The sequence below is a fragment of the Marmota marmota genome, unplaced genomic scaffold (genome assembly GCF_001458135.2).
Source record: "Marmota marmota marmota unplaced genomic scaffold, marMar, whole genome shotgun sequence".
Taxonomy (NCBI): Eukaryota; Metazoa; Chordata; class Mammalia; order Rodentia; family Sciuridae; genus Marmota; species Marmota marmota.
In genome coordinates this window covers 16446095-16462171 of record NW_026000241.1, presented here as the reverse complement: position 1 = coordinate 16462171, position 16077 = coordinate 16446095, and the positions used below count along the sequence as shown (strand labels likewise).

The 16077-nt window shown below is 35.3% G+C and overlaps 1 protein-coding gene across 36 annotated transcripts in view; it reads right to left on the bottom strand.

The window, feature by feature from the left end:
• Lrrfip2 (LRR binding FLII interacting protein 2) overlaps positions 1-16077 on the bottom strand; it is a 62320-nt gene that overhangs the window by 11401 nt on the left and 34842 nt on the right. For 30 of the 36 annotated variants that reach the window (XM_048795016.1, XM_048795019.1, XM_048795029.1 and 27 more), the window contains 3 exons: positions 9431-9601; positions 6619-6711; positions 5259-5351 (listed from right to left, as the gene is read on the bottom strand). In XM_048795016.1, the coding sequence (XP_048650973.1) occupies positions 5259-5351; positions 6619-6711; positions 9431-9601 (357 nt within the window). The remainder of the gene's footprint in view (positions 1-5258; positions 5352-6618; positions 6712-9430; positions 9602-16077) is intronic. The other 6 variants (XM_048795021.1, XM_048795028.1, XM_015489503.2 and 3 more) reach the window with 1 other exon arrangement.

Genomic DNA, 16077 nt, shown 5'->3' with positions numbered 1-16077 from the left:
CAAATAGTGTGGCAAAATACTCAAATACCACTTAGTCCAAAATAGCAAGTCTCCAAAGGGATTTTCCAGGATTTCTGTTAATTTAATAAAATACAATTAAGACTCATTTGGTTTTCTGATGTACTTTCAAAATGTGAAAAGCAAAAATAAAACATTGACAAAATAAATATAGCCCACCTATGGAGGCTGGCAGATTATGGGTTCCAGGATAAAGCTTTTAGGTCCTGGCATGTATTTAATTTACCTATGCCTCAATTCCCTCATCTGATAAACAGTAGAGATAGCAACAGTGCTCACCCCAAGGGTAGAGGTTTAAAGGGGTACTCAGCAAAGAGCACTACCTGCAGTAGCCAAGGCCACAGGAGAGGTTCAGAGAAAGCAGACTGGTGTTTCCACTGGGAACTCCCTGAATCTCAGAACTATCAAAGGTAAGGAGGACAATGCAAAAGCAGAAAAAAATCAAATCTACTATGCAGTAACCCAGACTTTAAAACATTACTACCTTAAGTAATCTATGCAGGGACCTCACAACTGAGCTACTTCAAAAAGTCTCTCTATATACTTATTCTTGTATTTAATGTTTTCTTCCAGCATTCCCATAAACCCAAGAAGTTAAATTACAACAGGTAAACTTATCTCTTAGTTGACTAGGTTTCAAAGTGGGCCAACTGCTTAGTTACTATACAATCGAACAATTTTTAAAAATTATTATAATTCTATTCTGCAGCCAAATTGGGACTAAAAAGGAATCATAGCAATGACCATTTGTGGAACACAAATTATATAGCAGGAGCTATTTTATGTACCCATAATTTCTCCCTTATATGTAATTTTATATATGAAATATCTCCTTTATGTACTCTGCAATGTACTACTTGTCTTATCCTCATTTTATAGATCAGAAAATTGAGGCTCAGAGAAGTATTTTTTTGTATGTGTGTGTGGTGGTGGTGGTGGTGGTGGGGTCTTCCTTTTGTTGATTGGTTGGTTGGTTTTCCCCCAAAGTCACAGTAAGTGGCAAGACCAGAAAATGAATCTAGTTCTTTTTGGTTCCAAAGACCTTGCATACAGTTTTTTTTATATCACAGTTCTATAGAGGTTGCATTATGTTACTTGATTATCATCCCAAATGATGATAGAAAAGTAGGTCACAGGGCAAGTCTGCTCTTATCCAATTGCAATGTCAATATCTAACTTCCTCTTTTTTTTTTTTTTTTTGGCAGGGGTCAGTGAGAGTAACTGGGGATTGAACTCAGGGGCATTCAACCACTGAGTCACATCCCCAGCCCTATTTTGTATTTTATTTAGAGACAGGTTTTCACTGAGTTGCTTAGTGCCTCACTCTTACTGAGACTGGCTTTGAACTTGATCCTCCTGCCTCAGCCTCCAGAGCTGCTGGGATTACAGCAGGATTATGCACTAACCACAGTTGAGCTAACTTCCTTTTATAGTTTATATTTGTATTATATGATCTACCTGTAAATTAATTTGAGTTTCTAGTACCATATGGTCTTTACTCCAACACTTGGGGATAGCATTAACACTCTATTAGATTATTAACAAATGAAACATCAGGAGAACAAAGCACAGTGATATCTTCCCATCAGCGGATAGCCACACTTTAATTTCTGCTGGGTTAGGTACTTTTAGTTATTGGTATCTGCATGCATAATTATGCCATGCATCACCACATGTAACTGAGTAAATGATCACTGTCACAACATGCTCTATAGAAACAATACCACTGAATATAAAAGACCGCTTAGGAACAGACCAATTTGAAACCAAGAATTCTAGCAAATGCTAGTATATGACATTTTCTCTTCTTTCCACATTTGTACTGCTGGGTTTTAATTTTTACTTTTAGACTTTTTAATTTCATCCTCCCACAATTGTAGATGGGAAAATAAAATATATCCTGTATATCTGTCCATTTCACCACAAAGTTTGAAAACTACCAAAATACCTTCTAATTGGATAAAACGTATTCATGCTGGATTTGCAATCCTGTGGCATTACCTGACCATATATAACAACTACCCTTGTGTTTGCATGCAATAATAGTTCCTACAGTTGATTTTTTTTTTTTTTTTTTTTTTTTTTTTTTAGAGAAAGAGTACATGTTTGTGGAGATCTAAATAATTCTTTATCCCTAACCTAACCTCAAATTCTGGTCAAAAGGCCAAACAGAGATATATGCAATATATATGGCTGAACTTTGAGGCAACAGGTTAAATCACCATATAATTGTTCTGGGCCACAAATATCTTACTCAGAATGGGAACAAATGTATGATGGGTTAGCCAAGCACACAGGGCCTTTGTATACACTTACTCTACACATGGGCATTTGGGGAGAACTGCAGTGGAACTAGAGGCAAGACCATTGAGCTCACTGAAGGAACAACTAGAAAAACTGAACTCTAACCTGGGAATAACAGACATATTTCAGCAGGAAGTCACAAAATCTGAATCTTGGAAATGATGCTAGAGACAAATGATGTATTAAGTAGTCACTGACCATAACTGAAATGTGTCTTCAAAGTTAAAAGAGGATTACCTTGAATCTATTAGAACGGCTAATAATAATAATAATGGCTACTTACAGTAAGAAAATAACACGTATTGGAGAAACTGTGGAGGAATTGGAATATTTGTGCACTACTAATGGGAATGTAAGAGAACATAGTCACTATGGAAAATGGAATGACTGTTCCTCAAAAATTTACATAGAATTACTATATGATTCAGCAAATCCACTGCTGAGTATTTCAAGACAATTGAAAGCATGATCTCAAAGAGTTAACTGTATACCATGTTCACAGAAGAATTATTCAAAACTTCCAAAAGGGAAAAGCAACCCAAGTGTACATCAATGGATAAATGTGGTATACAATGGAATATTAGTCAACTTTAAAAATTAAGGACAGTCATTAAGGACATTCATTCTGACATATGCTACAATACTGATTATTGTAGAGATTATGCTTAATGAAATGAGCCACTTATAAAAGGACAAATACTATACGATTGTACTTATACAGTACAGTACCTACAGATAGAGTAAAAAGATGGCTGGCAGGGATGGCAGCTGTTTGATGGGAACAAAGTATTAGCTGGGGAAGATGAAAAATTCTGGCGGTGGATGGCGGTGACAGTAGCACAACACTGTGAATATACTTAAATGCCACTGAACTATACACTTAAGAAATGGTTAAGATGGTAAATTGTATGTTGTTTGTATTTTAGAACAATTTTTCATAAAACATTCTTAAATGGCAGCAGTATAGAAATAGAAAACAGAGCTTGGGGTGGGAGGGACAGGGGTAGTAGATGTGGCCAAAAGGGAGGAGTGATCTGCTAGGCACAATGGTGCATGCCTGTAATCCCAAAGACTTAGAACGATGAGGCTGGAGGATTACAAGTTCAAGGCCAGCCTTAGCAATTTAGCAAGACCATCGTCTCAAAATAAAAACTAAAAAGGGCTGGGGATATGGCTCAGTGGTAGAATGTTCCTGGGTACCAGAGTCGGGACAGGGAATAGAGATCCCTTTTGGGAATGGAAAACTTCTGTATCTCAACTTATTATATACAGTATCCTGGTTGTGATATTTATTATACTAGTTTTGCAATGTGGGAACATTTGGGAAGACAGAATAAAAGGCATACAGGATCTTTCTGTATTATTTCTTATAGTTGCATGTGACTCTAAAATGTTCTCAAAATTAAAAACGTTTAATTTTAAGAAGTCAAAGGAATGCATAATTGTACAGCCACAGAATAAAGACTTCCAGTTATTCATTCAAAAAATGTCCAGACAATTAAAAAGCCGAGTTTATAACTTAACCATCAGCCTGCCCGTTTGGTAGCAAAGAACATTTTATTGAACTAAATGTTTTAAGAGTTTCTAAGACTGGTCCACAATACTCAGTCTCAAAAACTGAGACAACTATACAAATTAGAAACCCCGGATCTGTAGATTTGTGCTAAAGGAAATTATGTAAAGTCCTAAAAGAAGCCCACTGTAGACAATGACTAGATTTTTAATTATACTTTACAAATTGCCTAATTTGTAACATAAATTTTTCATATCTCATTTTATAGTTCCCAAGTAAAAGTTTAAATAAAATCAGTAGTTCACAACCACAATTTCAAAATGCCTAATAGAGTTGCTCATTCATCCCTCAGAAAGCTTTCCTAGGTTTGGATGAAGTTTCAGAAACTCAGTAACTTAAGCATCAGAAAATTATCTAAAAGTAGTTTAGTTCTTTAAATTCTTCATCTATGAACTCCTTTGTGTTTATTAACTGAAGATGAGGTACCTGGAATGGTGAAAAGAATGGGGTACAGCTGACCACCAGCTGGGCATCAGAATGGCCCTAAAAGGGAAGGATCTGTTGCAGAGCATTCACATCTGAGCATGTCTGTCACATCCACAAGTGCTTTTGTGGATCTCTGCCAACATTTCACTGCCCTATCTAATCTTAAACAAAACAAAACAAAAAAAAAAACAAGACTTTCCTCATTTGTTTTTTGTTTCCTTTCCCTAAAAAGGTAAGCCTCTGGCAACTACGAAGGACCCACGGACCCAGGGCAGAACAGAAAGCTCATGCCAAAAGACAGGATTGTCAGTTGAAGGACACCTGAGGTGAACTGGTGGGAAATTTTCAGTTTCCAGAGTACTTGGAATCTACCTGCAAGACTAAGCAAAAAAGCAATGAGGAATTTTTCCCTTATCTGGGCTCTGCTTTAGGGAGTTCTGGATTTATAATTAAAGATGATGTCACAGTTTGGCAACTCACCCTAGTCTAACATTCCTATCAACTTCCATAATTGAACTGATTTTAATCTCTTCCCATTTTATTCACTGAGAATTTATAGGAGGCTCATAACTTTTTCCCTATCCTCACTCCCTGTCTTTCTGCTTCTTATTCAGATTCTTGTAAACATATCAAACTACCCACAAACTTTGAATTAAATGCCTGTGGCTGCTTCTGGATATGGTTCCTAGGAGCAAGAAGAACACCTTCTTTTAAAGTTCTACTCATAGGTTTCACAAGCTCCAAGTCGGCTGGAAAGATGAATTCTTTCCAGGCACAGTATCAGGTTTTCCCATGGAAGACCCTCTGTCTTCTGCTAATCATATTTCACTCAAGAACAATCGAAAGGCCAGATTTTTAGGAGTCCCTAAGTTAAATTCTATTGGTCTATTCCTCATCAATGATGAGCTTCTAATCAAAGCCCAACTTCATCTCATACCCCAATTTTTTTATCTTTCCAAAGAAGTGTCTCCTGGAGGTCAAACACTTCTTTTGTCATGGTGTCTAGTTTCTGCTGCATGCGCTGATTCTCCTGCAGAGGAAGAGGGGAAGAGAAGTAATAAAAGAGCAGAAGAAAAAAGGGAAGGAATCAAAGGGAGGAAAACAGATAAAAAATAAAGCTGATAAACTTTTTAAAAGTGTGGGATAAACAGAAAAGGCAAGAGTGGTTTGCTAAAAGGAAAGATGACATCCAGGGTCTTGCAACAGGAGTCTCACTGGCTTGCCCCTACAAAAGTTGGGGTGGGGCTTCTAGGGGTGCAGTTCACTGGCAGAGTACATGTTTAGTATGCACCAGGCTCTGGGCTTGATCCTCAGCATCGCCAAAAAAAAAAAAGCAAAACCAAGCAAGGGGACTGGGAATAACTGTTCCAACCACAGTTATGTGGCAGCAAGCCAGCTAGATTTCTGTGTACATGTGGCTCCATATGTGTACTCTTTCTTTGATAACTGCTTTTCCCAAACATGGAACAACTTACATTTCTAGAATTGTTTATGAACAAATGATCCTTTTTCACAGAGAATAAGTAGGATTTTTGAATTTTATATTTTAAAACAGAACTAAAAAAAATAAGACATGTATTAGCTTGATAACTGATTTTCTGTTAGCAGAATCTATAATAGTAGGAACATCATGAATTATAAAGGAAACATCAGTTAGAAAAACCAGAATTTAACATTTAGCAATTCTCAAAGAATTCTTTTAATTAGGCAATGATACTTACTTGATATCCTCTTGTACTTAAGTTGCTTTGTTATACATTATTGGTAAATTATCACTGCCAACTTTCCCTACTCATACTGTAATTTGTGATCCTCCTGACTTAGCCTCCTGATTATCCTGTAATCCCAGATAATCAGGAGGCTAAGGCAGGAGGATCACAAATTTGAAGTAAGCCTTGGCAACTTACGGAGACCACCTCAAAATAAAATAAAAAAGCCAACAAATGTAACTCAGTGGAGTGCCAAAGGGTTTAATACCAGGTATAAAAATAAAGACGAAAAAGTTCAGGAGATCTCATATACAACAATGTGAATACACTTAACACTACTCAACCATATCTTTTAAAATGTTTAAAATACTGGGCTATTGAAGGGGGGAATGTTTATAGGGTTCATAGTCATAATTTGTTTTAAATCTGCCTTTATGTTTCATATTTAAAATTTTTTAGGAGACAGCCAAATGTGAAGACACAATGAACTCTGTAGCATTTTACCTTTCTTCTCCCAGCACACATACCTGCATCCTAATCAACTCATGTTCTATCAAAATTGAGTATTCCCACAGTTCATGGACATACCTCAATAAGCTCATCTCTTTGCCGAAGGCCTTCTTTAAGTTCATCCATCTTATGCTGCAGCACACTACACATATGTTTCTGCCTTTCTAGCTCCTGTTATTAAACAAAAGATATCATCATTTATACGGGTCATGGCAGAGAACATATGTGATAAAACACAGAGGCCAAGTGTGAGTTTCAGACACATGTCTGGACTGCCGGTTTGTAGGAACCTAGAACAACTGTAAATTCCACAGAAAGATTTGAAAATCTTAAAAAGTTTCATCTCATATGAGAAAGCAAGTAAGAGAGAACCAATTAACTACACAGAAATTTAATGGAAAAAATGTAACCAAAGGTAGGGAAACTTTACCTAAAATGATTCAAAAATCTGAAAGCAATAAGGGAAAATGAAGCAATAAATTAAACTACATAAAAATCAAAACTTTTTAGGTTGGCATGGTAGTGCACATCTGTAATCCTAGTAACTCAGAAGGCCAAGGCAGAAGGATTTCAAATTCAAGGACAGCCTGAGCAACTTACAAGGCCCTGTCTCAAAATAAAAAAATAAAAAAGGGTTAGGATTTGGCTCAGTGGCAGCATGTTCTGGGTTCAATACCCAATACTGGAGGAAAAAAAATGATGAAAAAGTTCTAGAGCTCTGATGCGCAACAATGTGAATGAATACACTTAACATCACTCAACCATACTCTTTAAAATGCCAGGCATGGGGGCACGTGCCTGTAAACCCAGCTATCAAGGGGCTCAGGCAGAAGAATCACAAGTTCTAGGTCAGCCTAGGCAATTAAGTGAGATCTTATTGCAAAAAACAAAAATAAGACGGGGTGGGACTGTAGCTCAGTGGTGATACTACTATGTTCAATCTCTAGTACTACAAAAATAAATAAGAAAATATAGTAAAATAAAATGATTAAAATAATAAATTTTATGTTGTGCTTTTTACAATAAAAATATAAATTAAAACCCAAAAGCAACACCTACATACATACTGAATATAAAATGCAATGAACCTAACTATATATTCATAGAGAAGATAGAGTAACCTAAGCACGGAGAGAGAAAACTATTTCAAGTAACTTTTTAAAACAATAGTTTGGCTATACATAGCCTAGCAAAAATAAAGGCCATACCAAACCAAACATGTTTCACTCCTTTCAGTAATTATGTATGTGTTGATGTTGGTATTGCTATTCTGAGTAATATGGAATAAAGCAGTGAGAATAAAATGTAACATAACTGCTGTCATCCCCAGTGACTTTGAGAAATAGAAATTGCAGTGTGGGAAAAAGGAGATACAGATATTAAGACAGAAGAAGTTAAGTAAAATCCCTAAGGTCCTGAATATAAACTGGGACTACCAGCATGAACTCATAATAAACAAACAGGGGCTGGGGATATGGCTCAAGCAGTAGCACGCTCGCCTGGCATGCACAGGGCGCTGGGTTCGATCCTCAGCACCACATAAAAATAAAGATGTTGTGTCCACCAAAAACTAAAAAATAAATATTAAAAAAAAAACTCTCTCTTTAAAAAACAAACAAACAGAAGCCCCACATACATATTTCCCTGATATATCCAATAAATGTCTATACACAGTGAGCAACTCAGGGACAAGAAGCACCCCTATCATCCATACTGCTCCACTGAAAGAGGACCAGGATTCATTGGGGAAATGGCTGATTCCAAGCCTAGGCCAGAAAATATACAAAATGAGGCAAGAACATCTTCTTCTGTCAGAAAGCAAAGATAGCTTCTTTAGACTTCTTTAGACTTTAGACAAACAATTAGACTCATCAAAAATAGTGGGGAATCAACCTGAAGAGGCTCACACTAGCCAAAAGTGGGACAATTTGAGCATCAATAAGAATAAAAGCTGCAATGCACTGAAAAAAATTCAAATGTTTGAATTCATGACTTCATAATGATAATTCCTTGTTTTGAAAACTTGTAAATAAAGGCAAAGAATTAAGCCTTTATCTTACCTTCCTTATGTAAACCCATTCCCTATGTAAACCATCTCATCTGAATAATAAGAAATAAGGAAGTTTCTCTTTAAAGTGGACTTAAGCTAATAAAGCAAAAGAAAGTAAAACGTCTACAGGAGAAGATACTTGCCACTCATGTATCTGATAAGTGACTTGTATTCAGAACTTATAAAAATTCGTATAGCTCAATAATAGACAAATAATCCAAGTTTAAAAAATGGACAAAGGATCTGAATAGACATTTCTCAAAGGAAAATATACCAATAAGCCCATGAAAATCCACTCCAAAGCATCAGACTATCAGGGAAATGCAAATCAAAATCATATCCACTAGGATGGCAAGAATTAAAGCCAGACAATAATAAGTGTTGGTGATGATGCAAAGAAATCAGACCCTGCATAAACTGCTGGTAAGGAATGTAAATCAGTGAAGCTGCTTTGGAAAACAGTCTGTCATTCCTCAACTGAACAGAGAGTTACTCTATGGCCCAGCAAATTCACTCCTAAGGGTATACTTAAGAGAAAGGAAAACGTGTTCACACAAAAAAGTTTTGCAAAAATGTTTCTTGGAAAAAATAAAAAATAAAAAAAGAGCACATGCTGACCAAATGTGCTAAAATAAAAATAGGGAAAATAAAAAATTTAAAAAAAAATTTTTTTAATGTTTCTTGGACCATTAAGTTTTGGCTAACACATCATTCTTTAGGCTGGATTTGGAGATCACAGGGAAAAAAAACTCCAAATCCCTATTGACCTCATCACTTTTTAAATGGCTGGATCTTATTTTCTGATCCAATAAAATGGTATGATACAAGATAGGCAATTACCTTTGATTTTTCTTCATTTTCTCTATAAAATTCCGCCATCTGTTCCTCCTGTTCTTCAATAACATCCTTAAGGGTGTCCACTTGATAGATCAAATTGTTCTTTTCATTGTCTAATTGTGCATTGGAAACCATGGCTTTCTTGTATTTTTCTTCCACTTCAGACAAAGACTCCTAAATGATAAAGTCATCAGCTTGGTATCTTAAATATGTTCATTGTATAGTACATAAGAAATATCACAGGAAATTATAGCACTGGCACAAACATATAAAGATACATTTTCACAAAATAAAAGCAGTCTGGGAACTCCATGTTTAGTAACATGCACATAAAACAGGAAGACGATAATAAGCCAATAGAGCCTTTCTAAGAAATATATTTCCTCTCTGCTCACCAAGAAAACAAATGAAGCAGCAATATAGCTTCTGAAAGGTGTACACGTATGTGGAAAACATATTTGTAAGAGTCACAAAATAATGAATCATTAATATTTTCAGAAATGTTACTCCTGGTAGTGTTCAAAATACAGTATAACAATAACAACAGAATTTTGCCACTTCCTGAACATCTGTTTTCCATACTTTCCTACTGTGTGTGATAATGCTAATGTAAATATGTAAACTTTCTTCTAGCAATTATTCAAATTTTAATCATTTTTTATAAGTGAGCAATACAAAAACAAATATTTAAAAGAGAGCTACCACAAAATGCCTGATATTTTATATACCTCAAAACTTCTACCTAAAATCGCTTATAAATGTTTTTCTAATAATTATATTTAATTTGGTAATTACTTGTACCTATTGATTTTTTAAAAGCAAAAACGAAAAACATTTCACCTAGAAAAAGAAATTAAGCTCTAGAAATAAATTTTTAAAAATACTAGCACAAATTTTTACAAACCAAGGTTCAAGGGGAAAAGGTCTCCAAATCCTAAATCCTTACATTTATAATCAGTTAATTTTTGGCAAGTATGGCCATATATTTCAACGGGAAAAGAATAAATGATAGATTAAACTGAACACTCACATATGAAAAGGATTAATTTAGGCCCCTATCTTAAACCACACAGAAAATTACTCAAAATGAACAATACAGCTAAAACTATAAAATTCTTCAGAGAAAAAATATAAGTAAATCTTCAGGACATTGGGGTACATAGTGGTTTCTTAGGTACAACAATGAAAGCTTATGAACCCCCTACAAATAAAATTAAAAGATAGACTTCTTCAAAATTAAAACTTTTATGCTTTAAATGACCATCAAGAAAATGAAAAGACAACCCACAGAATTCGAGGAAATATTTGTAAATCCTATAACTGATAAAGAACTTATAGCTAGAATACATGAAGAAATCCTACAACTCAACAATAAAAGACAATATAACTCAATTTAAAAATGGGCACGGACTCAGAAATATCTCCAACCAAGATACACAAACAGCCAGTAAACACATGAAAACCATATTATTAGACTTCAGGGAAATGCACATTAAAACCAAAAAATGAGGCTGGGTGTAGTGGCTCATGCCTATAATTGCAGCAACTTTGGGAGGCTGAGGAAGGAAGATCACCAGTGCAAGGCCAGCATGGGCAATTTAGGGAGACCCTCAGCAACTTAGCATGACCCTGTCTCAAAATAAAAAATAAAACGGACGGGGATGTAGCTCAGTGTGAAAGGATCCCTGGGTTCATTCCCTAGTTCCCCCCAAAACAATGAGATATCACCTCACATTCACTAGAATGGCTATAATCTATAATCAAAAAGAAAAAAACAAGGTATCAAGTTTTAGGGAAGATGTGGAGAAACTGGATCCCTTATAATTGCTAATAGGAATGTAAAATGGTATAGCTACTTTGGAAAACAGTTTGGCAGTTCCTCAAACTGTTAAATATAGAGTTACCATATGATCCAGTAATTCTATTCCTACTTATGTACCCAAGAAAAATGAAGATAGGTCTACATAAAAACTGTACACAAATGTTCACAGCAGTATTATTCATAATAGCAAAAATAGTAAATGATATGTAGTAAGTAAATCTATATATGAAATATTATCCAGTCATTAAAAAAAATACCAATACACGTTATAACATGGATGAATCTTATAAACATTATGTTAAATGAAAAAACAACCAAAAAAGATCACATACTGTATGATTCTATTTATATGAAATCTCCAGAATGGGCAAATCTATAAAGACAAAGCTAGCAGCTGCTCAGGCTGAGGATGGGAGTGGGAGTGGAAGAATGGGGAATGACTGTTAATAGGTACAGAGCCTCTGTGTCTGGGGTGATGAAATGTTCTAAAGCTAGGGTTGTAGTGGTAGGTGCACAACTCTGTGATTATGCTGAAAACCACTAACTATGCACTTAAATGGGCAAATATTATAGTGTGTGAATTATACCTTAATAAGAATACACACAAATACATTTCTCTCTTTCTCTCTCCAAAATCATGCTTCACAAAAGATTTAAACTAGTATTAGAAACATTCAGTCTAAATAAAGATTATAAGCAAAGTCAACTGTATAATAGTACATATGTAATAGAATATTAATGTAATGCAGAATTTAGTATGATTTTTGTTCATTTGACAAGCTAATAGTTAAAAAAAAAAGTTCTTAACACAATTCGGTAGGGTAAAAATGCAAATTTTCAATTTCCTCCCAGACCCACTGAATCGGAAAATCTGGAGGTAGAGCCCAGCAATATCAATATATATATTTTAAAAGGCTCCAGGTAATTCTTGTGCACCCTAAAGTTTTGAAGTCACTGGGTAAAGGCTTAAAATCTGACTGTATATACCTATGTATTCTTTTCTCTAATAAAATGACAACACTGATTTATTTATTATGTATATTAATATTTATTCACACCTAAGATTTCATCAATCAGTTGTCCATTCTAAAAAGATGTTTCTGGAAACAACAGTGGAGAAATGCCAAGTTCCAAAAGTAATGTTGTAAAGGGCAGCAGGTCTAGTATTCCAGGCACATATTTAACTAAATTATAGTCCATAACCCTGTGGCTCCAAGTATAAATTCATATTCTTTCTTTTATTTTTAAATGCCCATATAACTCTTAGGACAAACTTTCAGAGCCCTATGACCAAAACCCTCAACTAGTTTGTGTGCTACTTGATTTAATGGACATGATACCTTAATCATTTTATTCTCAGTGTGTGCCCACAGTAGACACACACTGAGAATAAAATGATGATGATGTATTTTATTTAGACAGGGTCTCAACTGAGTTGCTTAGCGACTCAGTTTTTGCTGAGGCTAGTATATAACTGAACTGGCCAAGTTATAATGTAATACTTATACCCATAGTCTATTAACTCCTCTAGTTCTTCCTGGGATTACTTAAGTCAAACTCATTTCTCTCTTTATTCCTACACTTCTTCTAAGAAGTAAAGGCATGGGAAATATTTGGAAGAACATTTTCTAAAAGGTCTTAATTACAAAATGATCAATAAAAATGAACCAAGTACCTATGTACTTTTACAAAGATGCATGAGTTTTGTTCTTGTCCTCTACATCTCAAAACCTAGTTAATAACCTATGAAACTATACAAATTGATTAACATTTCCAAATTTATGAAAAGACCGAGATAGCGAATATGAAATCCATAAATATTATCAACTATTTGTCATTATATGTCAAGTGTTAGTAAAGGTGATACACACTTAAAGTGTTTGGGAGAGTGGAAGATGATCCATCCATTCAGGCTAAGATCATCAAGGAAGTGGAGTGTGAACTGTTTCTTACCAAAAAACATTTACCAAAGATGGACTTTTTTTGGCTAAATCAAGATTATGTTGGACCCAAGTGATCGAAAAGATAAGCTGGTATCGCCCCTTCCTCTTGGCCTGCTGTGAAGGTAAGCTGGTGTCCTTCCTCATGGCCTGAAAAAATCACAGAATACTCTACTGCTAAAAGTTTGAGGGAGATACATCGAGTATCTTAGTACCAGTCCTGCCTCTCAAATTATCAAGAGGAAGTTTTGCATTCAACATTTTTAGAAATATACAGGGTCAAACCCTGGCCTCTAAGATTAGGGGTGTTGGGTGGGGATGGAGATTAACTGGATATTCAACCAGGAGTACTCCACAATAGAACTACACCCCCATCCCTTTTTAATTTTTTTGAGACAAGGTCCCACTAAGTTGCCAAGACTGATCTTGAACTTGTGTTCCTCCTGTCTTATCCTCTGGAAAAGCTGGGATTATAGGTAATGTGCCACCATACCCAGCTTCAGGTAGGTTCTTGACTAATGTTATGACAATAATACCTAATAATAATTGCAAGGTATTATAAAGTATTTACATGTTCTTTATATGCCTTACTGAATATAATCTATGAGTAACTCCATCAGATATTTACCATCATCCCCATTGTGTAGATAACAGATGACAGGGAGGCTAAGTAATTTAAGTTTGGTCAGATAGTAAGCCAAGATTTTAAGAATATTTTTAGTAATTCTGAAATGTTATCTACCAGTTAAAAAAACAACTGCTCCTAAAAGTACCTAAGCAAAACATGATAAGATTTTCACTGCAAGAAAAACAATACAGATAAAGCAAATTTCTTCCTTGACCATGTGCCTTCCAGAGACATCAGTGTTTGGTGGAGAACCTATCAGGCATTTCTTATTCATTCATATGCAGTTATTGTTTGCCTCTGTTTATGTTTTTAAACATAAATTATATACTATACATTGTATGCTACAGGTTGCCTTTTTTTAATGTCTTGGAAAGTTTTCAGTTGCTAGAAACAAGATTTACTACATTCCTTTATTTACTGCTGTCATTTCACATTAAAATTTAGTTAGGTATCAATTTTAATAGTTTTTAAAACGAACTTAGTTCTTTAATTTATAAAAATCATTAAAAATCTTTTAGTTCACTTGTTTTTCAAAAATATTTTACTGCATTTTATGGGTAAGTACACACTAAACAGTACTATGGAATGTGATAAACACTGTATTGCTGAAGGCTCAACTTTCCTGATTAAAGAAAGGATAAAGGGAAGAAGACTTGAGGAAAACACTCCAAAGGCAAACATAATAATCAAGAATAATGTTGCTGGACTTGGTGGCACATGTCTGTAATCCCAGCAGCTCGGGAGACTGAGGCAGGAGGATCACAAGTTCAAAGCCAGCCTCAGCAAAAACCGAGTCACTAAGCAACTCAGTTGAGACCCTGTCTAAATAAAATACAAAAAACAGCTAGGGATGTGGGTCAGTGGTCGAGTGCCCCTGAGTTCAATCCTGGCACCCACCCTCCCCACAAAAAAAGAATAATGGCATTTGCAGTGAACCAACATACTTTTTAAAATAGAATATATCACAACACAATGCTTCATCACCAGATAGACTTTCCTCCCAAGGATAAACATAATCTGAAGTCAAGTTCAGTTATATACTAGCATGAACTAAAAAAAAGGGGCGGGGGGATCATAACTGTTCATGTCTCAAATCTAAGCTGTTCTTTTGTATACTTCAAAGAATGCAATAAATACAAGAGAAAACATCTTTTAAAAATTAAAACAAGACTGCCTCTGAATCACTTGTTTGCTTTCCTGATGATACACTGTTAGGTATGAGACTTTAATATGCACATATTTATTTAATGTACCGAATTTGCTTCCTGAACCCAAGATTTTTCTACAAATTATGTTTTTAAAAGTTTAAATCAGGATTAAATCCTGAAGACTAGACCAATAAGATTATATGAGAAGAGTAACTAAATTTTCCTGATGTTTACTCAACCTCACATGGTCTTTTTTTTTGGTGGGGGGGGGGTAGCAGAAATTGAACTCAGAAGCACTCTACCACTGAGCCACAACCCCAGCTCTATTTTATATTTTTTATTTAGAGACAGGGTCTCACTGAGTTGCTTAGTGCCTCGCGATTGCTGAGGCTGGCTTTTAACTTTTAACTTTTAACTCCTATCTCAGCCTCCCTAGCCACTGGGATTACAGGCATACATGGTCTTATTAGCAGCTTTCAGGCCTCCTTCATGGATACTCCCTATAGGACTTCCCACCCTTTGTGGTCCTGAATTTGAACTTCATTTAAGTTTCTTATGGACCAAAGCACCGGCATGAAAGTGGTGGCTGGGAGCGCAGCTACTTCAAATCATGTCCTGCTCATGAGGTTCATGCTTTGTCCTTTGAGCATATCCTAAGTCACCTTTCTGAATGTCTTGCTTTTGCTTTTTTAGAGACTTGGTGTATATTTTTATTGCAAATCAGGATACTATATGCAGACCTAAACTTTGGGTTTCTTCATAAAACTAGGCTTGACCCTTCATAATGAAACATGGGTGGGGAAAGAACATGGTAACAAATGCTATTTACAACCCACATGCTAGGCAAGCACACTATCACTGAGCTATACTCCATACCCCTTATCTCATATATTTATATTGAAAGCTACTAGTCATCCTTGTTGAGAAAAGATAAAGCCCACTTAAATTTACCTCCAAATTCTTTAAGGCACTAGAGATCTTTTTTGCCTAAGTAAAAACAAAAAGAAAATATAGGCCTCATATCTTCTGATTCCTTCCTCCAAAGGGGATATTTATAATACTTTCTCATTTGCTTTTTTTTTTAATATATATATATATATATATATATATAT